Source organism: Aphelocoma coerulescens, chromosome 5 (genome assembly GCF_041296385.1).
Source record: "Aphelocoma coerulescens isolate FSJ_1873_10779 chromosome 5, UR_Acoe_1.0, whole genome shotgun sequence".
NCBI lineage: Eukaryota > Metazoa > Chordata > Aves > Passeriformes > Corvidae > Aphelocoma > Aphelocoma coerulescens.
The window spans coordinates 33,176,836-33,204,829 of record NC_091019.1 but is presented as its reverse complement, the minus strand read 5'-3'; the positions used below and the strand labels follow the sequence as shown (position 1 = coordinate 33,204,829).

Sequence of the window (27,994 nt, the reverse complement as noted above, 5' to 3'; positions counted from 1 at the left end):
GTTACGTCCTGCTGGTTCATTGCATTTAATCGGATTCCCTGAGCTGCCACGCAGAGGGGGAGAGTTAGAACCAGATCCATCTATAATGTTCGCTTCAAAATCCAGTTCTGTATCCCCTTCTCCATCCATGGAACAGACTGATTCAGATGCTCTGGACATCAGCACCAAAGTGCAGCTGTACGGTGTGCTCTGGAAGAGACCCTTTGGGAGGCAGTCAGCCAAATGGTCCAGGAGGTAAGCCCGGTTGCTGAGGGATGCTCGGATGAAATACAAAGCCTAAGGGTTCTGGGATAAGTTAAGAGCCTGAGTGCTTGACTCCTCAAGTGCAGCCAGGCAGAGGCTGGGGTAAAACTTGGGGCATAGCTTCCCTGCTGTTCTGAGTCTGCTTTACACATGTGGCACCCCATTGTGCTCTCTTCTTTATCTGTCCAGACCTTGTGCTATGTGCACTTCAGGGTGGGAATAGAGACTAACTGCCTCCTCTGAATAATTATCTTAAGAAAGAGGAAGAGTCAGCTCGTGTGTCTTGCCCCTAAACTGCCTTTGTTCTTTTAGCACTCAAAGCTCTTTGAGTCCTTCGGGTGCCAGAGGCAAGGGCTGAGCTGACTGCATGTGGGTCTGTATGTGTGTGTGGTCTGCAGGGGTCTGTGGACCGGCTCCAGTACTGCTGTGCTGCCTGACAGTGATGGCATGCTTGGAACAGCACATGCAGACTCTTCCCTGGGGAGAAGGTGGCTCTGAACTCTCTCCCATCTGGAGATATAAGGGAGTTGTAAGCTGTTGTGTGTTGTCTATCAGCAGCCAGGAAGTTTGGAGCTGGAAAGAATTTGCCATAACCTTTAACCAAGGACAGAAGTAAGTTCTATAATACTGAAATGGTGGATCAGTTTTAAGTTTAGAGTTGGTGTAGTTTCTTTATGGAAATCACTGAATCTCTGGCACTTAGCTTTTGTGGGTAAGTACCTCTTTGCTGTAGTCTGCAGTATAGATACAAACCATTTCTAAATCCAGCTTTCCCAGCTTTGCTCTCTGTAGTAACCATAGCGCTGCCCAGTCTGTGATGATGGCATAGCCTGATAAAAACATTACTTGAGAAGCAGTTTTGTTTTTGTAGCAGTCTTTGGCCTGTGTGTGGGTTTTATTCCCTCCCCTGCCAAGAACAGCCTATTTTCACCCAGAAAAGAATTTGTGCTGATGCTCCCTACTCAGCTCCCAAATATTGATAAATAAATGAATTATGTCTGGAAACTAATGTGACTGTGTTACGGAAAAGAAGTGGACAGAATAACAGAGGGGAAGGTAATTTGCCATGGAGAAGACTTTCTTAAAAGGCTCTCCCTAATAAAAATTTCTTGCAGGCAAATGGCCCATCTCTGCTCCCTCTGTCATTATTTATTTAGTGCTGTTCTATTCCTAGAAGTCATCCCCATCTTCAGCAAGTGGTAAATATTTTAGTGTTAGCAGCTAGGAACAGAAGGGGAGGTGACTGTGGGTCAGGGATGATAAGGAAGATTAGTTGCAAGCACAGCAGCTGAGGGTCCTGGGGGACCAGACACAGGTCAATGAGAGTTGAACACAGGGAATCTGTAGGGTTTGGAAGGAAGTGGGTACTGGAGTAAAAAGATTTGAACAGAGGAGCAATGTGTTGTTGGTTGGTTTGTTTGTTTTATCATGGGAGAGACTTGCTTTAAAGTAAAATAACCTTGCATGTTATTATAACAAATCATTATGGGGAGATGAGCCATTCATTCATTTCCCCTTCTTTCCCCCCAGGCCCAGCAACACATAGCTGGTCAAGTGCATTTTTTTATGTAAAGGAGAAGAGATGTTTCCCCCTCCAGATAAATTAAGGAAAAAAATTGACTATTGCTTGATGTCATTTGGGATCTGATCTCTGATAAACGTAGGTTTTGTCCTGAAATCTTGGACAACAGTACTACTCCCAGTCCCAAGGAAAGTCTTTCCAAGATATGGGAGATAAAACAGTGTGTAAGGGGAGGATTGATCTCATCAGGCCATGAGCCATGAACAAAGGTCTGTGTGGGAGATAAATGATATTTACTGGCTTGATCCCATTCACTTGGCTGTAGCAGCAATGTTTCTGGAGAAACTGAGAAGAAAAGCAACTGTTTAAGGGAAGGATGGAATCGGATTAGATAACGGATCAAGGAAAAAGTGTCCAGGCATGGTGTCCAGTACTTTGATGATGGAAATCCCAGGTTTTGGAATTTCACATTGTCCCAGCAGAGGTTATGCAGGGAGCAGGGAGGGATAGCAGAGCTTTATTTTAGTCAGGGCTAGATCTGATGGCACCTGTGGGGACAGCTGAACTTGACTAGAGGCAGCTGTTTGAAGCATTTTCAGTCCTTCCTTTTGCCCATGCAGTGGTCTACTCTGAAGCCCAAATATTTGTGTGCTGCCTCAGGTACTGTCCAAGAGTGGGCTGGATGCTTCTGGCACTGGACCAGTGTGGCTGTGTTTATCTGCAGGGCTGACATCTGAGCATGCTGCCTTTCAGAGCTTGATTTTTGAAATGCCATTAGCAGCACCCTGATGCCTATCTCTTAAAGAAAAGAAGTTCTATTCCTAATGTGAATTTTCTTTCCTTGTAAAGAAATATCCTTCCAACAGAGAAGCAACTGTCTTCTGAGTTTACTGGTACTTTTGACCAGTCTAAGATTGGGTCACTGCTGGAGTGGCTTTGGAAAATCGTATTCTTGGTCCCTGACTTATGATCCTCCTCTTCCTAACAAACTGCACCCCATTCTTCCTTCCAGTGCATAATAAGCAATTTAGTCTCTCCTGCTACAAAAGTTTTACTGGTAATGGCATCAGCCTGGCACGGAGGCTGGAGTGAAATGCATAATGTGCATACCTCCCCTGGATATGGCATGAATAGGGTGCTGTAGCTTTCCAGGATGGAAGTGACACCTTCTTTACTATGAATAATCCCAGTCCCATATAGAAATGTCAGGCTCTAAACTGTCACCATTCATGTCTGAGACTTTGGGGTTCAGTGGGACAGTGCCAGGATGGGGGCATCTGCTTGGTGGACAACTGAGTGTCAGAAAAGCAAGGTGGAGCATGAGAAGTTGAAAACAGGAGAGAACAAAACACAAAATATGCCTATATCTCTCAGTAAATCCATCAGAGATGACAGGTTGGAAGGAGGGAAACAGCACAGTTAAGAGAGAATTTTTTTTTTCTTGAACCAGTCCTGTCTGTGGCATTGCAAAGCATGCATGTAACCTTGTTTACCGCAGTGGCTACTGACAGTCACTGCGTGTGGTCACAGGACAGATGGAAAAGATAATTATTTAGGACAGCTTTCTGCTCAGAAACCCCCTGGGAATCACACAGCTGCAGAACAGCGTGTGTGTGTGTGTGGAGCACAGGGCAGCAGGGGCTGCTGAGACAGCGGGGCTGCGAGAGCGTGTGCTTCCCTCTCGTCCATGTATGTAAACGTCCCACTTGCTGCTGGCTGCCAGGAAGCATCCACCTCTTCCTGCCGGGCGCCAGGGCAGGAGGCAGGCAGGGAAGCCTGTCAGGTGAGGAAGAGTGAGGGGCAGGTACTGTGGATTCTGAGCTGACATGCTGATAAAGATCATTTGCTCATCAGTTTCCTGAGCTGTCCCCAGGGATAGAGAGCTGGGCTGATCTCATAGCTGGGATTCGCTGCTTGTGCTCCTGGACCGGTGCCCAGAGAGACACCACCGGAAGAAAGGACCAGGGAGACTGCTGCAGTTTTATAGTGTAACTACTTCATCTGGGCCATTGTCATGTCAAAAACTTGTACAAAGATTAGCTAATTAATTTAATTAGCCCTCTCTGATACAAAGAGAGCACTTTTCCCTCAGAGATCAGGTATCTCAACTTGTCCTGTAGAGCTGTTGTTTCTGGTCTCAGTGACTCAGTGACATCTGAGTCACTCAAATTGTTACTGTTCCTCTGCTATTCCAGTTTAATTACACTGTGGTTTCAGCGGTTCCATAGTGTAGGATCCAGCAGCAGGGATGGGTGACCAGAGCAGCTGACCACATGAATGGCTCTTGTATTACCTGTGCTGCCTGTGGAGTGTGGCTGTGCCAGCCTGTCTCACCTCTCACACCTTTGCTGAGGCTGCTCTCCAAGGTTTTGAACTCTGCTCTGTTTTTAAATTGCTTCTTTTTTTGCGTTCTTATTTGTATTCAAAATCTTCCCCTGCCTTTATAGCACTCCCTTTTCTTCTGCTGCCACATCTGTGCCTAATTCAGATACGTGCTTAGTGTCTCCAGTCCTCCAATCACATCCTAACTGGGTGTCTCCCCCCTTTCTCCCTTGGCCATCCTTTCCCTTTCTGCTCTTGCTCACCTTGCTGCTGCTTTACTCTTCAACCTGCTCTTGAGTCTTGCAACTTTCTCCTCTATTCCTTTACTTGGTGCCTCTTTTCACTATGCTGTCAATTGTCCCTGGGTTGTTGTATGGAGACTTTGTCCTGAAGGTCATTTAAAGTGACGATCTTGGTTGCTCAGGTGTTTCTTTCCAGGTAAGGATAGATGAGGGAACATGATCTGAGCATAAAAACATTATGTCCACAAGCTAACCAGATTTTTGATGGTTTTCCTTCATTACTTGCAGTGGGATTTTGTTATTATTATTTTTTAAGCTCTTATTTTGTATATTTTCATTCCAAATCCCCATATTTTCTCTCCACATCTGTGAGGTCAGGGATCTAAAAGTTCATTTATCTGTGAGAGACACATCAATTTGCAGAGATTTGTGCTATATTTTGTTCTTATTTTTGCTTTGATTTTGGTTTCCATTGGAGCATAATCTATAATACGAGGATTATCAGCATTGAGCAACAAAGAGTACGTAACAAACTAAAGCCTGGCTTTAAAATCACACAGAGTTAAAGATCAATATCTTTACCTGTTTGGCAAATGTTTCTTGAGATCATTCAGACTGAAAAGTGTCAAACAGGATGAGTAGACTTTCTCCATGTCATGTGTGGTGTTGACTTTTGGTATCTCTAGATTCATACTTGTGCCCACAGTATCTGGTTCCCTCTGACTCACTGGACCAGGCACAGGCCATTGGGCAGGCAGGTTTGTTCTTTTAAGATGTTATTTCTGTATGTATTGTGCAGATAAGGCAACATTTCCCTCTAAAAAAGGAAGTCCTCCTTGAACTAAGCATTAGAGGCATAACGTGAAGATGCAGCTACTCAAAGGAAAATTTTCTTATAGAGTTAATGACCAGAGATGGGAGGAAAAATTAATCAGGAAGGCACAAGGCTTCTGTTCACAGAAGAAATGTGGACAGGAGGAACCAGGAACAAGCCTTGTCTGCTCTCTGGAGGTCTCTGATATCTGCCTTGGCCAGTGTCAGCTCTGGGCCTGCTGCAGGGGTCATGGCTGCCTTTGCCATTAATGCAAATATCTGAAATATCTGAAAATGCCAGTCCTTGTTTCACGCAGAGGTGAGACATCAATTAACCCACTCCATCAGTAATGCATCCCCCAGAGATGTGCTCAGTGCCTCTGCTAAATGGGCAGGTGTCTTGTAGTTAAGCAGTTCAAGTATGGGACAGCAACCATGGGCAGGGTCACCCTTTGCTTTCCCAGCTGAGGGAATGTTAGATGCAGCTCCTCTGGGAGGTGCACAGGAACAGGAGTCTGGGCTGGAATGAAGATGGTCCCCTGGGTGGAAGGTGAATAGCAATTGCTCCTACTCTGACAGCTTGCTGGACAGGCTGCACTGTGAATGGGCACCTTTTCAGTCCTCTACCTACTAAATAAGCTCAACACAGAGGAGTGGTTTTTGCACTGAGTTGTGCTGTTCTGCTTAGAGAGATTTTGTCAGGCTGTGGTCAGGAACAAGAGGCAAGGTTGGGCAGTCAACCATGATGTCCTCAGGGTATCAAATGTGTCCTGCTGAGGAAGCAAAGTGCCTGCTTCTCCGCACCTCTGATTTCAGCATAAACAGGTATAGATGAGAGGATGAGGAGAAGAAAAAAATTGGGGAACAATAACTGCTGCTGGTGGTTGTACGTTCTGAAGACTTCTGGATATAAATATGCACATGTACAATGACTGTCACTTTTAAACACTTTGGAGAAGGTACAAAGTAGGTCCAGAGCTTGAGTTTGCTGCAGACTTTCAGAAGTTTAACTTTGTTCTGTATTTTTTTTATTGCCTCAAGAGCCCATGCCCTCTGTTTCCATGGCATTTGGCAATTTCATTTGTGTTGCCAGAGCCACGGCAGAAGAGCAAGCAATAGAAGCTGATGGAAGCAGTAAAGCTTTCACCCAAGAAAAATAATTATAATAATTATTATTAATAATTATAGATATAATTTTATTATTATGGTGATAATTCTCTGCCAGCTTCAACATCTTTCTTTAGTTTTTGGAACTGAACTGGCACTGCCTGTGGAGGTCTCCTCTTGTTCCCTCCCAGAAACAAGAGGGTTTCCTGGGAATGTTCTTATTATTCACAGAAATGCCTTATCCTTTCCAGTTTCTTCATGATCTCTTGTCCTTGGGACCACATGAAAGTGATTTACACAGATATGGTTTGTGAAATGTAAAAAGGCATTTAAAAATAATTTTCACCTTCTTGCTTTTCACTTTCTTACCAAATCCTTTTCTCATGTCAGAAAATATGTACAAAACAATACAACACATTTTCTTCGTAATTTACTATTTTGAAACCTCCCTACTAAAGTTGTCCCCATTTTTTTTTTTCAGCTGCTCTTCAGCTGCTCATTCTAATTTTTGAATGCTGCAGAGATTTAGACCAAATTTAAACAAAGTCAGGTATCTCTTGCCTGGACCACTGCCTGCAGAGTGCATGCAACCTCAATTTTTGAAGAGAGGAGGGACTCTCCCAGGAGCATTTCAAAAATCCAAATAAGTTAAAGGTGGCACTCCTTTAATCATAATTTTGAGGACACACTCCAGTAAGTTAGAGGCTCGGCTTACAGAAGCTGTGATATTTTGTGGCTGCTGTACAATGATTATCAGAGCATACCTGAGGCTAAGTGAGCAGAACAAGGCATATTTTAATGTTACACATGTGAAAAAAAAAAATACTCTATTTCCTTTGTAGTTGTGAAGGTCAGGGAGACTTTGCCAGGTGCTCTGCTTAAAAATATCTCCCAAATTTATTTCTGCTCCTGAGTGCTTTGGTGGCCAATTTTTTGCCTCAAGAGTCACTTGGGGATGCTAGGCTGCAATTCTGTGTTAGAGTGGAAACACTTCCCTTCTGGCTTATGCTGAGATGGGAGGGAAGAGGGTGGCAGGCAGCAGATTGCCAAATGAGCACTTAGTTGATCTCAACCCATGCGAGAGACCCTTGAATAAAAGAGCAGCTCTCTCCAACAGGTTGAATTCAACACACGAGCTAGAGAGAGGGCACATGTAGAGATGCCAAAAGCCTGTGGTCCTGCCTTGGGCACAGAGCGCTGTCCCTGTGCCCTGTGAGCACACGGTGCCATGGTTTGCCCACAGCTCTGGTGTGTGCGTGCTGGGGTAAGCTGCAAACACAAAGTGCTTGAACTTGGCACTTGCTGTTAAGCACCAGCTCTTGGCTGTGAGCAGAAGTGAGGCACCTCGCCTCAGACTTAGGTGGGAGTAGTAAACCCTTCTGCTCAGAAAGCAGCTTTAGTTAGGTGGAGATTTCCTTGTGCTGTGAACCACAACCTCCATTTCACCAGAGTATATTTCCCTTCTCTGTCTTAAAGGTTCTTCATCATTAAGGAAAGTTTCCTGCTGTACTATGCTGAGAGTGAGAAGAAGAGTTTTGAAAGCAATAAATACTTCAATATCCATCCCAAGGTGAGCAGTGTTTGCACAAGAAGGGAGTAATTCTGTTTCTAGCTCCCCCTCCCCCTTCCTCCATGGGCCCAGCAAGTGAAGAAGAGATAAGTCCCAATAAGTCACAAAGATCTCACAGGTCCAGGGAAGCCTCAAAAGAGAAAGAATCACATTGGTACCTTTTCAGGATATTTAATGATTTAGCAGGCATATGACTTCTATTTTTTTTTGCCTGATAGTAGATACATTCCCTTGTTTTCATGATCTAATCAACTAATCTTGTGGCTATAAGAATACTGCTGGCAAAGCTAGTGGTGGGGTTAAGAGCTCCATTTGCCTCTTGTTCCTAACCTGTACTTGTACTCATTAGGAGCTGGTAACCCACATGCCCTCAGTTCTGAGGAGTGGCCTCCGTAGCTCTGCTGCCTGGAGCTCCACAGGGTGACCCTGTGCTCTGAGCCTGCTTTTGTCCTCTGTAGTCACTGGAAGCTGATGTAGCACATGAGCTTCCGAAGGAGCTGATTTCACCCATCCTGGTTAGGGGCAGCCAGCTGCCTGTCTGCCCCCATGCAGCACACGGGGGTTTTGACTGCTGTCAGTGACTCTAATGAATGCACAGCCTCTGTCATGATACCACGCTGAATCAATTGGGAGATCCCTTCCTCCCTGATGAAAGAGTTCCTGTTTTCATGTTCCAGCTAACAGCTTTTCCACTATGGTGAAGGCAGGACTGCCATCTTTACCCCCTTTCAGATGCTGGCTGGGAGTATCCTGGTGGTGATGAGAGTCCTTCTGCTTTTCAGGACCTGTGTGTATTGCCCCTCCCGGGGTAGCCAAGGCAGGGCAGTAGCCCACAAGTGACTGAGGGTGAAAGTTCAGCTCCTGATTAGTTGATAGTTATATTTGATTTTTCTGACTGATTAGAGTGTCCTGGTTTATCTCCAGGGTGTCATACCCCTGGGAGGCTGCATCGTGGAGCCCAAAGAAGAGGCCAACATGCCCTATGCCATAAAGATCTCTCATGAAGACTTCCATGTAAGTAGATTTCTTTTCTTCTCAAAAGCTCCAAACCCCACAGAACAGGTTAATGCTGATGAGCAGAGCTGGACTGGCAGTCTTCTCCCTCCCTGCCAAGGTATGCCTACCCTCCCTGGACAGACTATCCTGAGAGCAAGGGTGACTTAGCATCCCAAGTCCCCTCAAGGCTTTGCTGCTGCTTTGACAACCAACAAGGAAACTTGCACTTTCTGACACCAGGTTTTATGATACTCCAGACCAATAGATACATTCTTAGGAGCCCTAGAACTCATGTTGCCCTATCAGTATTATTCTTACTGTGACTGTTTGCCTTGTGCACACTTCCCAATGTGTGGTAGGCCTAGGTCATATCTGCTCCCGTGTGATCCTGCTTCCTGTGTGGAAGACTGTGGTGGGCTCTCTTCCCACCACAGCTGTGTCCAGTTCATGCCATGAGTGCACAGAGGTGCATAAGGCACCAGCCTCTCTAATCTGGGTTTTTTTCCCCTCCCCTCCCCTCTTCCAGGGTAACATTGTTCTAGCAGCCGAATCAGAGTTTGAGCAGGCTCAGTGGCTGGAGATGCTACAGGAGTCTGGAAAAGTGTAAGCTTCTTTCTATTCCTTATTTGCTTTGAACTGCTCTGTAGATGTGTAACGGATAAAGAGGAAGAGGCCTGACTAGAAGGGCTATGGGGAGTCAGACAAGCTCCTCAAAACCAGTGAGAGCTTCACTTGCCTCTTGGACCTGTCCTTTCTCTAAATGGGAATGCTCTGATGCAAAGCTTCCCACCTTGGTGTGCAGTGTGTGTGCAGTATGGCTCTCTGCTCACCCCCCCAGGCTGTCATCTGCCAAATGCTGATACACTCACTTCCCCTGCCATCCCTCTCCTGTGCCTCAGAGGTGGGACCTGAGTCTGAACGGGAGCCCTCCTCGTCCATTTTGTGTGGGAAGCAAGGTTTGCAGGCTTGACAAAAGTGGGGGTCAGACAACTCCTCCATATGAATTTGGGGTGAAGTAAGAGCAGAACAGGCAAGGCACGAAGATAGTGTGCAGCAGCCCAGATGCCTCTGTGTCCTGCTATGAGCAGGGACCTCACCAGCACAGTACTGACTAATAACCGTAATTGTGATGCAGTTCTGTGTCTGCGGGGTGTGCATTCCTTCTGCCCAGATCTGAGGGTGCTCAGGCCATGCAGCAGCAGGATTTGGCCTCTCAAAACAGTTTAATTGTGAAATGCAGATTATGTGATTTAATGGGGTCAGGTTGGGAGCTAAACAGCAGTCAGAAAGGCCAGCATGGGCCAATAAATTCATCTGCAGTGAATAGAAAAGCTAAAAGAACACAGTTGAATTATTCTGGGCAATCTGTTATAATCCTTTTGTTCCTAGATGGACATTGTACTGCCAGTGGTACCTCAGCACTTAGTTGTGATCATCCTGCTGTTTTTATCGTTATTTAAAGCTGACCAAAAAAACTACCCCAAAACACCAAAAACCCACAAATAACCTCAAAAAAACCCCAACCAACCAGCCAAAAAAACCCCACAAACCCAACAACAACAAAAAAATCCAAACCAAAAAACCCAATCCCAGAACAAACTCCAGAGACTGAGATACGGAAATAGGCAAAAGAGGAAAAAACAAACCTAGGCTGGGAAGTATCCTCTGTCCTTTGTTTTGATTTTGTTCACTGCCTCTTTACATCTGGGGTGGGTCATGTCTATGTGCCTGCACAACTGGTTATTGCCTCCACCATCACAGTCTGCTCAGTGATCCCTTCAGTTCTTCACTCCTTTCCAAGCCTCCTGCCCTGATAGGGAATTCAGTGTGGAGGGGATGGTCTCCCCACGATTCTAATGTGTTGTGGCTTGGACTTACCACACTTGCCAGATCGTGAAAGCTTTTTGGAAATGCACAAAGGCCTGACTCCTAGACTGCCAGGCTCTCTTTCCACCCAGAAAGGCTTTGCTGCTGGTAGTGGGGGACAGGGGCACACATACACTCTCTCTGTCCACATCAGCCTTCCCTGAACTGGTAGAAATTAAACTTGGTGGGCAATGTGGGAGAAAAAAAATAACATGGTACTTATGTCCTGTGGACTATAAAGTGCAAAGTGTCTCCAAAAATTGGCTGTGGGTGCTCCCAAGAAAGGTAAAATGCAGCCAAAGCTAAAGAGATATTCCCAGTGCTGCAAAAGGACTGGAACAGGCAGTGATTGAGATATATGTGATGGAGATTCTCTACAGCTTTGGGTTTGGTTTTTTTGTCAGGCAGGGGCTTCCTACTTGTCCCATGAGCCTTCCTGGCCCTGTGCTTTCTGATACTTTAAGCAGTGTAGCTTTTTCTGATGGAAACTCACTTGGCAGGAAATACAGAATAAAGAAGGCTGTTGCTTGCCCCTCAGCTGAAGTCACAGCCTGTACCTCCCTGTAGCTGTGGTTACACCGGCACTGGTGCCAGCAGATGAAGGAATAAATGCTACACAGTGATATGAGTGCATTTACTAAGTCACACAGCAGTGGGTGTAGTAACCTTTGAGTAACAAGGAAATGTCTTGTTAATCTGGGGAAGGAAGGGAGCACTGAGAAGGTGAATCTATAAACAGATACCTTAGAGGCTCTAGCTTTTTTGAAGCTCTCCATGTAATCATACGATAAACTCTGTCGTTCCCCCACTCCCATCTTGACCTGTTTGCTGTTGGCTTCTCTGGGATCAGATTCATCCTTTAACAAGGATTGTTAGTGAAAAAACACACTCACACCTATGTGTTCTCGCTCAAGATGAAGATGTCTACCTGTGGGCAAAACAGCACCTTTTAAATTAGTGTTTTAATTTCCTCTCTACTTTAGAAATATCCTCATTAGCTGACAAGAAACACATCTATCTGCAAAGAGCTTGGGCTGCTGGAGCTGTGAGCTGCCTGGTCCCTGGGGTGGTGTGTGTTTAGTTTATTCGCCTGGCTTTTGTAAGAGACAGAGTACAGGTTGCCTTGAAATAAGAGAATTGCCAAATTAACACTTTCCAAAAAGCTACTATTTCAAATGTTTCACAAAGAGGCCCAGTATAGGAAGCTTTGCAGATATTTAATATTAATAAGATCCCTTAGGAGTTAATAAAGATGGCATAATTTCTGGGCAACAATTGCTGTCCCTGTATGCACATCTATATAAACAGATTGAAATAAATTTTATGTATGTTTTAATGTTATGCATTTTATATGTCTAGATATTTTTTCTAATGAAACATGAATAGAAATGAGCAGCAAACTCCATTTCTGGTTCTGTTTTTGGTTTGTGTGTCCTTGTCCGTGGTGTTTAATATCTGTATTAAAGCCTATCCTGTCTGTCAACTCAATCAGTAATGGGCATCTGCTCCACAGGCACTTTTTGTAGCTTGGCTTCATAAAGTGTTTGAGACGTTGGGATCCTCTGGTCCTACAATAACACAAGGTGCTCTTTGAATATGCCTGTTTCCTTTAACATTCCCAGCATCTTGTCTGGCTTTTATCTCTGGTTCTTCATTGTCGGGAAAAAGCACTTGACTCACAGTGTAGGGCCAGACACCAAGTCCTAGAGGCTTACAGCTTTAGCAGAGGAAGGATTGATTGTTCCAGGATGGATGATGAATACCAGAAAGCCTGAAGGTAGAAGGCCATAAGAAGGATTCAATAAATGGGTGAAGTCTGAAGGGGAAGAGTGACTCTAACAGCAAAATATTGGAAAAGCTGCAGAAGATAATATCACTGACAGTGGGAGTTATTAGAGTTAAAAGCTGCAATCTGGTTCTAAAGTCTGTCATTTAAAGGGTTCCACATACATCCTGTTGCAGTTGGAGGCTGTGGATATGCTGGATTGGTCTGGAGAGCCCTTAAAATTAAGCTCCGTGTAGAAATCTCCAAAACACTGAAAAAACCATTTGAATAGCTGTGAGGTGTTGACATACAGCTCATGTATTAAAAAAAATAAATTACTGAATGCCAGGGAAATTTCTCTAATTCAATTTTGGAGAAAAAATTTAGGGAATTGCTGTCCCAAATGATAAGAGTCTGCATGTTTGAATTCCTTGGTAGTTTGCTGGGCTGAGTCCCCTGTCCTAGCCTGAGAGACCCTTAGCTCTCTTACATTGCCTGCTTTGTGTCTGCTCTCCCTAGGACCTGGAAGAATGCTCAGCTGGGAGAAGCCATGATCGAGAGCCTGGAAGCTCAAGGATTACAGCTGGCCAAGGAGAAACAGGAATATTTAGGTAGGAAACTCTTACTTTGAAAAGCCATAAAAGCCAAAATAGTAATTTTGCTTTTCCTGGAGTTGTCACTGTGGTCAAGACAAGCAGCTACAGGTTTTCACTGGATGAAGCTTTTGAGTAGTCAGTAGCTGAAATTCAGGTCTGGAGGGAGTCAAAAATTAAGGTGGGATCTGGACATCTGTGTGGAGCGTGAAGGAGGAACGTGCTTTGGCCAACATGCTGCAGTCCTGCATGGCTCATCTGTACAAATATTTGCCACCCCTGAGATGTTTGGATGTGCTGGTTTCAGCTGCTCACAGGCAAACAGACAAAACCTTTGTCTCCCAGAATCAGACAGCACTGATAATTCTGAGGCTGGTCACAGCTTTTCATGCATGAGTTTTCTTCATCTAGCTGGTGGGTTTTTTGGTCTTACTCTACTTGATTGGAAGTGGGAGCATTTACATGGGTTTGTTTGAGGTATCTAATGGCAGTGGCTAATTTTTCAGTGCTCTCTCTGTAGACAGTGGAGAAAGAACAATTGCTCCAGATAAATGTAAAATAATTTAGGTATGAAGAGAGGTAGGTTATGTTGTCAAATCCCCTATTTAGGAACCAGCCTCTGAATGGCCTGGTATCTTGGATGCTCTGACTGCCTTGGGAGGTCCAGTTATCTCTTCCCCACATTGCCTGTAGCAAGAGCCAAGGGAGAGTAGCTGTTTTAACCCAGATGCCCTCTAAGAGCATTACCCAGGTCTAATAGACCTTCTGACCTAGGGGCTGCTGGTCAGAAGTGTGGGCCCAGTGACTTGTCTGGAGAGTTACCTTCTTTAAACAAGATAGCAGGAATTTGGGTGCTTCAGGTTGGTGATGCCTTGAGCAGGAGCTAATGGTATCTACTCCTAATAATCAAGCCACTGGAGGAGTCTTGAGGAGCTTTTTGCATTTCTGCATCCACGCTGATCAGGGCTGATCTCAGTATATGGTCTCACATGTAACAGTGGTTGTAACTCAAGTATCAAGGCATATTCACTCTGTCCATCTGAGCACCATTCACACATGTGAGGTGATGGATGGGCTCGTACATGAGGCAGGCAGGGAGAAGTGTTTCCACACCTGACAAAGGAATAACAGGGGATGCTGAGAGGAGGACCTGAAGGAACAGAAACAGGAGGAAAATTAGAAACAGGAAAGTTTCATCAAAACATTATTTTGCAACCACCAGTGCAAACAAAAGGACTTAAAAGACTAAAGAGGTCTTTAGTATGATGAAAGAAAAGGTGATGGAGGAATAGAGGAATACACATTCTGTGGCAAACAGGAGATATTTGGAATATAAAATATATTTTTCACTGGACTCTTTGGGCCATGACAAGAACATTCAGAACTGGTCAATTGTGATAGTTGGTTACTTTCTTTTGACAGGATCTGTCTACTTCTATATAAGTGCTATCAGTTCTGCCTCGTTAGCCTTACCTTCAATGATCTGTGTCCATCCTGCAGTCAAGCTTTGAGGTCAGGCACTGTTGCTGGCAGCTGGTCAAGGTTCTCTGGAGGAACACTCCTCTGGGGAATTTCTTGAATCCACACTGATTTACCTTCCACCCAGATGGGATCCAGGTTTCACAGCAGACATGGACTTAACTGAAGCCCATCAAGTCCAGGTCTTGGGCCCCCCAGGAGGGGTGGAAGAGGGAATGTGGGAGAGCCTCTGTGTAATTACAGTGCATCTGTACTGGGTTCTGGCCAGAAGGAAGAGGGAGAAAGTGAGAAGGAAAGGCAGCAGTGGGGGTCAGCAGAGCTTTGGTAATGTAACACTATTTCTCTGGCACCAGGAGCCCTGCTCTGGGCAGGAGGTAGAGGTCTGCATTCCTGCTAGCAGTAGAAATCCTGCCAGCAGCAGTAACTTTGTCAGGTTCTCAGGGAAACCAGTAGCATCCCACTTGCCTGACATGAGGAAGATAAAAGTGCTGTGGTGAATCTGCCCCTGCTCCTGTGGCAGCCGGGTGGCAGAGCTGAGAGCTAAACCCGAGGCTTGGCCATGAGGAGCGTTTCTGTCTGGGTTCCTGTAAGCATGGCTGGAAGCTGCCCAAGGCAGAGCCTCTGAGCTTGGAGCCTAGCACAGCACAAGTGCATCAGGCTGCAGGGTGAGGGCCAGAGCACGGCCTCTGCTGGGCATGTGTGTCTTCAGTGCACCAGAGCAACTGATGCTCAGGGGAATTGCTCTGTACAGCAGCAGTTTTGTGGCTAAGTTAGGGATTGATTTCTGGGCTTGGCTGGGACATCCCAAGGTGACAATAGGGAGTTGGCAGTGCTGCCCAGAGGGTTAAGGAGGGGATGATGTGCTAGGCAGGTGAGGATGGGACACTGAGCTGCAGGAAGACTGACTGCTGCTGCATGTTTTGTGACCCTCTGCACTCACTTGACCTTTCTATGCCTTGTTCCTTATCTGTGAAGCAGAGATAAGAATATTTTCCTGACTCAGCTAGAGGATGGTGAAGGTTGGTTCATTAATGCTCTTTAAGAACATTGAGAGGAAACCTTAGAAGGAGTACAAAGCAATATGGTTGTTTAGTTTATTAAGTTATTTGGCAGGAGGGAAGTTACAGAACATCCCATTAGTGCCATCTCAGTCTTTGGAGCCTCCCAGACAGATACACACAAAGGAATAGGGAATGCTGCATTTTCAAGCTTCAAAAAGTCAGCATTTCTTGTTTGTAAATATCCCGAGGATATAAAATGCTTTTCTCTGTGCTTGGACTTTTTTTGTGTGCTTGCAGATAAACTAATGGAAGAAACAGAAGAGCTATGTCTGCAGAGGGAGCAAAAAGAGGTGAGTTCATCACAAGCCAATTTCCTTCAACTGTCGTGTGGCAGGGCTGGGAGGTTGGGAGTTGTTGGTTTGAAGGCAAGTTCAGGGAGAGAGGCTTGTGGAGGCACAAGAGTCTCCAGCCAACCTCTGGGCCCTGTGGATGAAGAGAGGAATAAGATCTGTGCCATGAGATGGGTTGTGGAGGTGTATCCCTGCTCCCTTTCCCTGTTACTTTCCATGCAGTGGGTTTTGTGATTATGTCTCCAGGGGGACCAGGGAGGAAGATCAATCAAATGAAATTCATACTCATTGGATTTAATAACACAATTGTTACTTGACAGATTCAAGCAGATGGTGGCAATTAAGACCCATCTCCACAGTTAGAAAGCAAGTAAACAGATACTGTTCTAGCATAGGGATACTGTTGTGAAAAACAAGGAGCACAAAAAAACAGTGTAGTTTGTTCTTTGGACACAACAGAGATGGGGAGAATAATAAATGTTGCACTAGGGAAAAATCAAGAGAGCACTCCCCTAGATGTGACTATTATACCTTAATTTACCTTAGAATAGAATGGTTTGGGTTGGAAGGGACCTTAAAGATCATCTTGTTCCAACCCTGCTGCCATGGGCAGGGAGAGACATCTTCGCTAGGCCAGGTTGCTTTATCAAGTTTATAATTGTTTTTCAAACTATTCCTAACTTATAATTCCTTAATATAATAAAAGTAGCACATCCTCATGTTTACACCAAATCTCTACTGATTCTTAGAGCACCATCATAAAGTCACAGCAAGACAGCTGTGCAAGTGGATTGTCCCGTTATGCTGTAGGAAAGTCTGCATGGATATAGACCACCATGTTGCTACCTCGCAAAGTGCCTCGTGCTCTTCTCCAGCTAATCCAAAATGACTGTTGCCTCTCCTTAGGAAAAGATGGCAATGCTGACCTAGGCTTCTCAGGCCTATGTTTTTCTTGCATACGTTTCTGGAGAGCTAAAATCCAAAAGTGGCTTGGACACTTGCTTAGGGCTAAGCAACTTCTGCCTTTGCAGAGAGACATCTCCCTCTGGTGGGGTAGCCTGCTGCACAGCCACAGGGAGGGAAATGAGCTTGTCTGAAGATCCTGGAACAAATCTCTGCCCTTCCAAAGGCATGCACAGTAACTCCATTGCCCACGAAGAGCAGATGGTGCTGGGTTCGTTTGAAGGAGTTTGATGTTGTGAAGGACTGAATGTAGAGCTCACTGAACTGTGGTTTGACCCTCTTGGGAGCCTGAAGGCTTCAGAGCAGTATGTTGGGAAAGCAGCTTGAACCGTGTACCTGCACCATGGAGCAAGGGTCTTACCATGAATTTATCCAGTGCCAGCACTGTTTTGTGACTGGCATGGGTCTGTAGCAGGAGTTCTGCACAGCAGCTCTGGCTGCAAGGGGACCTGACAGGAGAGGGACCCTTGCTGAATTTTGGTCCTGTCTTTCTCCATCTGCAGTAGGTCTCAGTAGAACTGCTTTCTCTAGACTAGGGGACGAGACTGTTTCACTGCATGAAGGACAGCTTGTGGTATTTGGTGCTTTCTCAGCGTGGTTTTATCAGCACAAAGATAGTGACAGGCTGATTAAACTGTGCAAAGCTGTAACTGAATGGTTTGTTTTCCTGCCCCAGTGGGGAGTGGGAAGAAAGGCTGAGCTGGCAGAAGTACCACACTTCAGGCACAGCAGTTCTCGGGCTGCCGCGTTCTGGGGCTGTTTGGCTTTTCTGTACCTGCACATGTGGGTGCCTGAAAATGGTACATACAAGTGAGTCCAGGATTCACAGGGAGTTTTGGACTTTCCATCTATATGTGGCTGAGCTGACCTGTGCTGGGAGCATGTCTGGGACTTCCAGGTGCTTGGTAACCTGGCTGGGACTTCTGGATGTCTGAAAATCCTCAGCCAACCTCAAATCCTTCTAATCGCCCCAGACAAAAGTGCGGTGAAATCAGACACCCTGTAGCTCTACACAGTTTGGGTTAAATGCCATGTTAAAAGGCATCGTTAACAGGGAAGCTTCTCCTAACTGTGTTGGCTGAACACATTCCTGTCTTCTGTTTTGGAGCAGGAACTTGAGCGTCTGAACCAGATCCTGGAAGCAGAGAAGCAGCGTTTTGAAGAGGTGGTTCGGGAGCTGCGGCTGGAGCAGGAGGAGATCAGACGGTACAGCAGCAGGGCAGGAAAAGGACACAAACAAACACACCGGGCAAAAGTCCCGCTGTGGTGGTGAAGCAAAACAGTCTGTAAAATCCACCTATTTTGTGCATGTAGGAAGGAGATGCTACATTGACCTAAACAGGAATGGTTGTGGGCTCTTTACCTGCATTTGCTATTGCTTGTGTGACCAATAGAATACAGCTTAGTTTCATTTTGCACTCAGGCCTCCAGCAATTTAATTTCAAAGGGCTGGGACACAAGCAACACCCAGATTAGTTGGGGTAGCATGGCAGTGGACAGGTGCAAGATAGGATTTCAGAGAGGCAATTAGCTCAATTGACTGAGCATCCATGTGGGGCCCATGTGGATCTGGATTTCCACCATCAGCTGAATGACAATGGGTGTATGATATTGCCTCACCAAGACTAGTTTTGTCATTTTAAAAGTTAACTATGCAAAATATGAGCAGCAAATGTATTTAGAAAGAGAAGGATCCAAGTGCTTTGCCCTGAGTGTTGAAAGGGCATTTTTTGCTATGGTCCTCGTTTTTTTCCCCCCTTTTTTCTCCCTAAATAACATCTCAGAAAAGCCGGTGTGATTTTGCAAACCTTTTTGTTCTCATAGGCTCTGCTTAGATGTGACTGTGCTGTCTGAGCTCTTTCAGTTGCAACCATGGCTCTGCCCTTGCTGGAGAAGCACAGTAACTGTTGGGGGGTGGGTTTGATGATCAGGAGGCACAGTGAAGTTCCTGGACACCCGTAGTGTGTCCAAGGCAGGATGTGATGCTTCCAGGCAAACTCCTGGCTCTCCAGGACTGGCTGTACCAACCGATGGTTGCAGGTCCTGCACCAGGAGACCCGCAGCCTGCACGGCCTGGGCGCGGTCTGTGGGGTGACTGCTCCCCTGCAATAGCTGTCACCCTTTTTGCTTCTTTAGGGAGCTGGAGCTCACAGCCCGCTCCCTTAAAGGAGTGGAGGAAGAAAAGAAAGAGTTGCGAAGCCTGACACAGTCCTTACAGAACACCCTAGAGGTGAGTGACCACTCCTCCCCTCTGAGTGACAGCATTTTGGTCTGAAAGCAATGCTATCCCATGGAATGAATCCAACATCTGCTAATGCCAGAGCTGAAGTGCTGTACAGATGAATAGGCTCATTTGGTAGCTGATATGAACACCAAAATCCCCTGCAGAAAAGGATGAGAAATGACACAGAGCACAGCTGAACCAAAATTTTCTCAGCAGTACCAAGTGATATGGTGGTAGGACAATAACCATAATAAGTTGCAGTTTGGGAAGCTTTGGTGGAACACTAGGGAGAGAATTTTCACCAGATGGGCAGGCAGGCAGTAGGAGAGGCCGAGGAACCTTCATCGTGGGCTGTTTTCAGACTGTAGACAGCCACAGCTGGCCATATCCTGCTGTGCTGACAAACTGGCTCTGAACAGCAGGCTGGACAAGAGCCTACTGGACCTCCTGACTGTCTGGTAGAATTTGAAGCAGCAGAGGGGCATTCTTTGTTCACAGAAGGGAGCATGATTCCCGAGGAAATAACGTACTACACGGAAATCTAGGAAACGGTGTCTTGAGGTATTAAAATCTTTCCTTACTGGTGGATTTGTGGAAAGTGTCTTTTCTAAATGTATATTTGTGAAATTTCCACACAGTTGGAATTCTGAAGCTCCAAGGTCATCCTTAATGTTTGTGTCAGATCCTGCAAGTTTGTCCAAAAATCTGTTCCTTTGGGCTCTTCTCATTGCCTGCAGTTATGGGTATGAAAAAAAGAACTGGAAAGCTATGGAAGTACCATTCCTGCCCTAGCTGCACATGGAACACTTCACAGGCAAACAGCATGCTGTGTCCTATTGCCTGCAGTTAGAAGTACCACAGAGGGGGTGCCTCCAGTTCCCACTAAGGAGCAAGCCGAGCAGGGAAGGCAGGGAAGCTGCCTGCATCTGTGATGCACCAGGGAAGCACAAGGTTCCAGTCCCTGAGCTGTGTCCTTACAAGCATAACACATCAAAGGAGCCTGTTGGTTCACCCCTTTGTAACGAAGGCTATGGTAGAGGCTTGCTCCCCATGAAGCAGGTATGAAATGAAACCCAAATTTTGTTGTTCCTGTGTTTAACCTGAGTGAGACATGTGGATGTAAGGATGGAGGGACTCAGTAAGGAAGAACCAGGCAGGAACAGGAGCAGAAATGTTAGACTTGGCTGATACTCACAATCTCTGTCCTTCTTCAAGGAGCTCTCCCTGGAAAAACAACAAATGCTGGAGATGCTGGAAGAAAATGAGAGCCAGGTCCCACCTCCAACCAGCCCCAGCAAGGAGCAAAGTCCCATCTGGGGACTGCACTGCAGCCTGCGACAGATTGAAGAGAAGATGCAGCAACTTCTGCAGGAGAAACTCCTGGCAGAGAAAAGGTGAAGTGGGGAAAGAGGGCACTTCTGCTCAGGCTTAGTGGTGCCAAATGACATGACTGTCTTCTGACTTGCTTTTTGGTTGCCAGCACCAGACAAGTTTGAAAGCTTGTCTGGTTCCCGTGGCAGGAGTTCAGGTTACAAATGCTTCAAAGGAGACAGAGTGAGGCAGGGCAGCTGAACTTGCTCCCAGTTGGGTCTGCTCCTTTGAAACCAGGACTTGGGCATGTGAAGGTGTTCGTGGCCTGTCCATAAGGAGTGTTTGATGCTCCTGTGCCTCATCTGGGAGCTGAGAATGTTCCATTCAAGACCTGTCCACCTGGCTTTCTCCAGCAATGTCTGTGTTATTGGAGTGGAGCACACAGCACTGCTGTTAGCATCTCTCTGCTCTGGGCAGTAAGGTAGTTAAACACGCCCCATCACGATACTGAGCTCCTTTCCTTCCTGTGAGCTGTGTTGGGGTGGGAATGGTCATCTTTCTTTGCTGTGCCATGCACCAGGATGAAGGAGAATGAGGAGCGGTCCCGAGCACTGGAGGAGGAGCGGGAATTTTACTCTTCCCAGTCGCAAGCGCTGCAGAACTCGCTCTCGGAGCTGACTGCAGAGAAACAGCAGGCAGAGAGAGACCTCAAGGTATCCCCAGCATATGTTGCATATTACTGTCCCTGGGCCCAGAGCGCTCCCATTTTCCCTTTCACTTCATTCCCTATCAAGCCAAACTCTTAGTTTTATTTGGTTTTCACACTGTGGTCGCAAATCCTCATTAGCTGTGCTTCATATTGCCAACTGTATCTTGGGCTGCATCCAGAGCAGCGTGGGCAGCAGGGTGAGGGAGGGGATTCTGCCCCTCTGCTCTGCTCTGGTGAGACCCTACCTGCAGTGCTGCATCCAGCTCTGGAGGGACATTGACCTGTTGGAGTGAGCCCAGAGGAGGACCACCAAGGTGCTTGGAGGGCTGAAGCACCTCTCCTGTGAAGACAGGCTGAGAGAGTCAGGGCTGTTTGGCCTAGAGAAGAGAAGGCTCTGAGAAGGAAACCTTCTAGCACTTCCACTGCCTAAAGGTGTCTACAAGAGAGCTGGAGAGGGAATTTTTACAAGGGCATGTAGTAATATGACAGATTGGCTTCAAACTGAGAGAGGAGAGGTTTAGATTAGGTATTAGAACGAAATTCTTTACTGTGAGGGTGGTGAGGCATTGAAACGAGTTGCTCAGAGAAGTTGTGGGTATTCTATCCCTGGAAGTGTTCAGGACCGGGTTGAATGGAGCTCTGAGCAACCTGGTCTAGTGAAAATTATCCCTGCCCATGGCCGAGGGGTTGGAATGAGATGATCTTTAAGGTCCCTTTCTACCCAAAGCACTATGATATCATGGTAGCACATGAAATTGCCATCTTATATCTATGTAGCACTACTATTTATTTTTGTATTCTGAAGCCTGATTAATCCATTCAGTACAAGTCTTTTAATTTGCTACTGTGAAAGCATAATCTATAGATGGAGGAAATAAGAAAAAAGTAAAAGAGGAAAGTAGACACAATAAAGAATAAAGATGATTTCAAAGAAATGCTAATGTGGACATTGCAGACATCTTCCCTCCTCACTTGTGCTCAGAAAACCAACCTTAATACTTTTAGATCTTCAGTAACCTCTGCAGGAACTTGGGTTCAAAAGTGGAGGAATTCAGCTGAGGGACCAGCCCTCCTTCGTAACAGACAATACATTAATCTATGCAAAGGTAACTGGACAAAGTATGATATTTTATTTAAATCTAAATAATGTAAAGGTTATGTTAATAATTGGCTGTTTGACACTCAACCTCCATATACAAATATTTTGTCCAAAAAAAAACCCCTGAGTGATTCTTTTTCCTGCACCTCCAGTATTTTCTTATCCTGTAACCTTCTACTTGGCCAAAGTAAAGCTAAGTTGACCTAAGCTGTGTCATCTTTCTCATTTGCTAAACTAGTACTGTATTTCTAACTTCTCTTGTGTTTTGTTTCTGAAACTAAGCACTGTACACCCATTTGTGGGAATTGACTTCCTCTGTCTCAAGTCTGTCTCAGCTGGAATGGTGTCCTTCTGTTCCTGCTCAGCTGCAAGTACTTGCATTAGCACAAATTCATGTGCTAAAATACCATCTCTGATTCCATATGGTTTATATAATGGGAGGAAAACTGTGAAAAATGAAGTCAGAGTAAAGGAGAATTACTAAAATAGTCTGGACTTCAGATGCTGTCTGAAGACATGAGGAACAACTTTTATGTTGCCTTGCAATATTTCTAGGATTTCCATCACTGTTGTCTTTTCATTTTCATCCATGGCAAGTCCCTCACAGACCTTGTGAGTTACCAGGATGATTACTGAGAAACAAGCTGGTTTTCAGTTCTTATTTTCTTCCTCAGGCTGAGGTGAAGGTACGCATGGATCTGGAGAAGAGACTGAGAGAAGCTGAGGAAGCATTGCAGAGCTTGGAGCAAGGCCTAAATTCTCTGGATTGCAACAAGGAGAAAGAGAAGAAGATGAAAGCAGATGTCAGTAACTTGAGAAGTAAGTTAGTCATCCATCCTCTCTACTGATGAGCAAACTCAGGAGAGGAAATACTTCTACCCATTTTCCCAGACACGAAAAGAAGATTCCAAATTAGCAAAGTTGCACATAATGTGGTCTCCCAACTTCTTGTACCTCCACCACACCTCCCCTTTGAGGAGCCATAATGTGCTATGCAGGTAATTGGTGTTTTGCCCTCAAAGGAGGTTGAAGTTATTCCAGCCTTCTCTGTTGGGTAGAAGACAAAGCTAGAGATGAGCAAATACTTCCCAAAATGTCAAATAGGGAAGCTGAGGCAAACAGCTTCAGGGAAACTGACTACTGACTAGGTCTGAGTTATAAGGAGTCCTCTGATTCCCCTTAAGGCTTTATTTTCTCAGCCTTGATTACAAAAATATCACCAGTTTGAGGCCCATGGTTGCTGTAGCAATGTGCTGATAGGTGACCCAGAAGGTGAAGTTTGGATCTTTAGTCAGAGCTGAATCACAGCATCAGCCCAGCACTGCAGTCCATGGGTCAGGTGTAAGAGTCATGTTCCTCACAGCTTATCCCTGTTTCTTTGCCCCTTTTTTTTTTTTTTTTTTGCTTGTTTGGGTTGAGTTGTTTTGGGTTCTCTTGGGGGACATTAGCCTGGCATTTGGCTTGAGTCAGGCTTGGGAACTGACATTAGCAGCTTCAGTTGAGTGAAGTCTGGCTTGTTTTCCATGCTCAAAATAGTACAGGGAATACAGGGAGAGTACAGGGAGAGCAGTTATGAAGATGCTGTGTCTGTACAGTTAAGGCTTCATTTCAGTGAAGGCTGGATGTACTGGGCCAATACAGAGAAGTCAAAAAGTCCTGTGGTATTCTGAGTACTGTTAGGTAAATAGGGATAAATACATGTATAAATGGTTTTATATCTATTCACATACTTATAATTTATATATATTTAAATAAAACAAGTATTATTTGGTAGTTTCTACATAGGATTTCTAAACTGAGAAAAACAGGCATAATTCTGAACTTCATCCCACTGGCTCAGAGCCATGGTAAGAAAACAGAGTTAAGTGGATATGCTGAGCTCAGCATTCAAGTAGATTTTCACAGGGCATAAGTGAGTAACTGGTACTGAATGTCTTCTGCTATTTCCAGCCTTGGATTTTGGGGGATGTTTTATTCAAAAGAGTAAAAATGTACTGATGAGCAGAGCACTAGAGAAAATAAGGGACCAACAATGTCTCCCTTAACATTAGTCCCAGCACAGATTGCCTCAGTCCTTCCAAGTGGTTCCTGCAGCTCTGCTCTGCCCTTTATAGAAGAGTTTGGGCACATTAGCACATGATGAGCAAGGGACCAGCAACAGGCAGGAGAACAGCAAGACTGGAATGGCAGAATAGATGCTGGTCAGATCACAAGAGGGGAAATGGCCCAGGAAAAGCAGTTTGTGTGGCAGATCAGGGCAGAATAACGTCGGAGTCTGAACATGGGGCTTTGCTTGGAGCCTGTAACATACATAACGATGTGCTGGTATTTGCTATGCTATTAAGAAGTCCCTTAGCATGTATGGCCTGGACGTGTGTGCCTGTGCTGGTGTTGCCAACACCTTCCCTTCCCAGTTAGGCTTGACTGGTTTTAGAAGTCCTTCAAAGAAAGTATGATGAGCAAGGCTTCAGAGCTGAGAAGCTTTATCACATTTTGGCAGTTGAATCATGAGCAGTTGTGGGAATTACTGATGTGGAATAGATGGCTGCAGTTCCTTCTAAAATTTGAGGATACATTTGTTGGGAACTGGAGGTTTTTGTCACTTAGAAAATGTTCATTCTGATGATATTCTGGAGCTTGTTGTTCATGAAGGTCGTCATTACCTGGCTCAGCCCATCAATGAGTGCAGTCCCTTGTGACTGGCTCATTGTGTGGAGTGTCTGTCCCATCACTCTCACAGTGGTGTTCTCTCCCCAGAGTTCTTTGAAGAGTGCATCCGCAATGCTGAGCTGGAGGCCAAGATGCCTGTGATCATGAAGAACTCCGTGTACATCCACAAGGCTGCCACTCGCCGCATAAAGAGCTGCCGCTTCCGCTGCCGGAGAACCAGTGCTTCATGGAACGACAGTAGGTATTGGGCAGCCTTCTGCTTTATATCCTGCAGGAGCAGGTATGTGCAGATGGGGCTGACAGAGCAGTAAAGCCTGCAAATGTTGTTTGTATTTCATGTTCCTTAGTAGCAGAATGGAGCTACAGCACGACTTGGAGCTTCCTTTCTCAGAGAGCAGGCACTGAGCCTGTGTACTTGCTGCCCATTTCTTTATATATGTTGAAAGTTAAACTTCTGTGATGGTCCTGGGCCCTTAAAAAAAACATACTTAAATATGACTTCATCAGAATGCCTAATCACAGACTGAGTTAGGCTCGGTCATGTTGGTCACATGGCTCATGAACTCTAATGAAGCTTTATCTTCAGTATGTGTCCCTGATGGAGAGTGCTGACCTTTCTGTGCTGTTCTTGTTTCAGTGAAACAGTCCCAGTCCTTCATCTTCTCGCACGCAGAAGCTGAAAACATTGAGGAGCTGAAAGAAGCAGCCAAAAGACTGAGCCGGGACCAGCGCTTTAGGAAAACTATCTATCAAATCATGAGGTCGCAAAAGGATTCTGCTTCAGGGGACAAAAAGTGACTCTTTTTGGGAGGGGGCTTCTGAGATCAACTTGCCATTCAGCTCCGCAAAAGTTACAGCCTTGGGCACTAGGCTCAGAAGGGAGGTTTGGCATTTGGTGGGGAAGGTGGAGGAGAGTTGTGTGTAGGCAATCCCTTCAGTTATTGGCTTTGCTTTAGTTTGAGTGCTCCCTGTACTTGGCAGACCTTCTCTGCTGATCACTCCAGACCTGTTTGCTTCAGCTGCTTACATTAAGCCATGTTTTGCCAAGATGCCACAGTCGGTGTTAGAGTGAACCAGAGACCGTAGTTTAGGAAGTGCCTCTTCTTTCCTTGCCTGTCTAGTCTGTCTGCCAAACACCAAGTGCTTCTGAGGAAGCCTTTAGCAGCCTATGTTCCAGCTAGTGTAATCTCCTCAGCTGAACAGAGCTCACCCTGCTCTGCCTGATCCTCTCTAGGAGATGGCTCGCTGCACACCCTCAGTCAATCAGCTCTTCAGAGGGGCACATTTCCTGAAGACTGCACCAGTCCCAGCCTCCCAAGCACAGGTTAAAGTATCAAACACAAGGGCAAACTTTTTGTCTTGATGCTACATCATTTCAAGCAAACAGCAGCAACACAAGGTGAAGACAACAGGAGGATGCTGTGGATTTGGGTCCAAGGAGGATCATGTACAGAGAAGAGCTTATAGGTAACACAGTGGCATAGATGCAAGCTGGAGGGGGGAGTTGTGTTGTGTTGACTGTGGGCAGAACATTCCGGGGCCACCTTTGCACATTTTTTGCACATCTAGCCGTGTCGGAACAGGGGAATATGTCCTAGGGAAGGTGTTATCTGCTGGCTATTTATTCATCAGCGTGAAGAAGCCTTTGACTCAGTTCTGATGCATTCCTCAACACCTCTGTAAAACAAGTTAGAGGGCAGGAGGGTGAGGACTGTCCAGCAACAAAACCCACTACCACTTCTAGAATTAAACAACGTCAGCAGCAAGCTGTCAGGGCTGTGGAAGTGGGGGAAGTCATCTCTGTATGTGCTGCAGTGAATAGCCTGTCACTGAGGCTTTGTACTGCTCTCTACCAGTCCTCTTAATTGCAATCCATGCTGTCTTGGTCAAACTGGGACCTCTGTCAAGTCAAAGCTGGATTGGGAGCAGTGCTGTGAACAGCCTGTTAGAGGAGAGCTTCTCACCAGCCTCTGAGCCCTCCCAACTGCTCACCACGTGCTTATCAAACGGGAGAATTTGCCCTGCATGTGGTCATCTTGTGTGGTACAGGAGAGGAGTCACTTTGTTGTGGAACCCCTTGCAGCCTCTCCCACCTATTTAAGCGAGCAGCTGGCTAACAATTACCCATGCACTGCCTGGTGCTTACAGAGCACAGGATAAGCACACTCGGAGTGATGCCCTGTTTTCTCCTGTGTATTAATTGGGAAATAAAGAAATAGACAATACAAAGGTGAATAAAGTTAGCAGCAAAAGTACAGTTAGGGGGTCTTAAAGTGCAGATTTACTGTACCTTTTGTGGCATCAGGACTCCTGGGTATTGTGTATGTCCAGTGACACACAGGTAGTTGCTTGCTACTGTCACATTTGGATTGTGACAGTGTCCACTCACAGCCTTTGTCTTCTGACCACCTACATAATTCCCTACCAATTTAGTGTTGTTCCTAGGGAGAAGTCTAGGATAAGGCTGGGAAGCAAGCCCTGGCTTATCAGCCAGCACAGTTGGTGCTGGGTGGAGGAGCATCCTGTGACAGTGTGATGCTCCTGGATGGAATCACTCCAGTGTGACCAGAGGAAAAGCTTTGAAAGCACAGACTGTACTTCCCATTTCAATCAGTTACTGACTAATAACCTTCTGCCAGACATTGGGAGGTTTCATCCAATCAGGGGATGCAGCTGTGGAGGGTGATGTTTTTGTGATAACAGGTGGTAAGATAGAAGATTATGTCCATCCTTCCTTAGCATACCTGATCCTTCTGTGGTTTATCTACTTGTGTTTATATGCTGGAAAGCTGCAAATGAATTCTTGCTCCTACAAGGCTGAAGGGCTGTGATAAAGCAATACAGAAATGATTTTCCCCTTTATGCTGTTCCCAAACAATCTCTAGCTGTTTTCCAGTTACAAGGTCTATATTATGTGATGCTGGAATGGATGGAATAAAGGATAGCTAGGGAATGTATCTGTAATTCAGGCAGTTAGGAGAATCACCCTGTGGCCTGCAAATACAGCATTTTTGTTCTATTGCCATCACAGCCACAATATCAGACTCTTCAGAAGTATTGTCTGCAGGAGGTAGCCACATCAGGTCTTCCTTTACTTGTGCATATTGACAGCAATAAATAAATAAAAGTTATGCTGACACTAGAATGAA

General features: G+C 45.6%; 1 protein-coding gene across 1 annotated transcript; it reads left to right on the top strand.

The window, feature by feature from the left end:
* The first annotated feature begins 6 nt into the window (after nucleotides 1-6).
* On the top strand, nucleotides 7-27,977 carry PLEKHD1 (pleckstrin homology and coiled-coil domain containing D1). Its single transcript, XM_069017594.1, has 13 exons — nucleotides 7-234; nucleotides 7,726-7,819; nucleotides 8,744-8,833; nucleotides 9,342-9,418; nucleotides 12,966-13,057; nucleotides 15,817-15,869; nucleotides 17,944-18,038; nucleotides 18,969-19,062; nucleotides 20,272-20,450; nucleotides 20,948-21,080; nucleotides 22,850-22,994; nucleotides 24,933-25,082; nucleotides 25,483-27,977. Exons 1-13 carry the CDS (start codon nucleotides 86-88, stop codon nucleotides 25,641-25,643), a joined length of 1,512 nt encoding a protein of 503 aa, XP_068873695.1. The 5' UTR covers nucleotides 7-85; the 3' UTR covers nucleotides 25,644-27,977.
* Nucleotides 27,978-27,994: the final 17 nt, after the last annotated feature.

Coding starts and splice junctions, on each gene's coding strand:
- PLEKHD1 (XM_069017594.1), top strand. CDS start 86: ATGTTCGCTTCAAAATCCAGTTCTGTATCCCCTTCTCCATCCATGGAA. Junction 18,039..18,968: donor GAGCAGGAGGAGATCAGACG/GTACAGCAGCAG, acceptor TTGCTTCTTTAG/GGAGCTGGAGCTCACAGCCC. Junction 19,063..20,271: donor CCTTACAGAACACCCTAGAG/GTGAGTGACCAC, acceptor TCCTTCTTCAAG/GAGCTCTCCCTGGAAAAACA.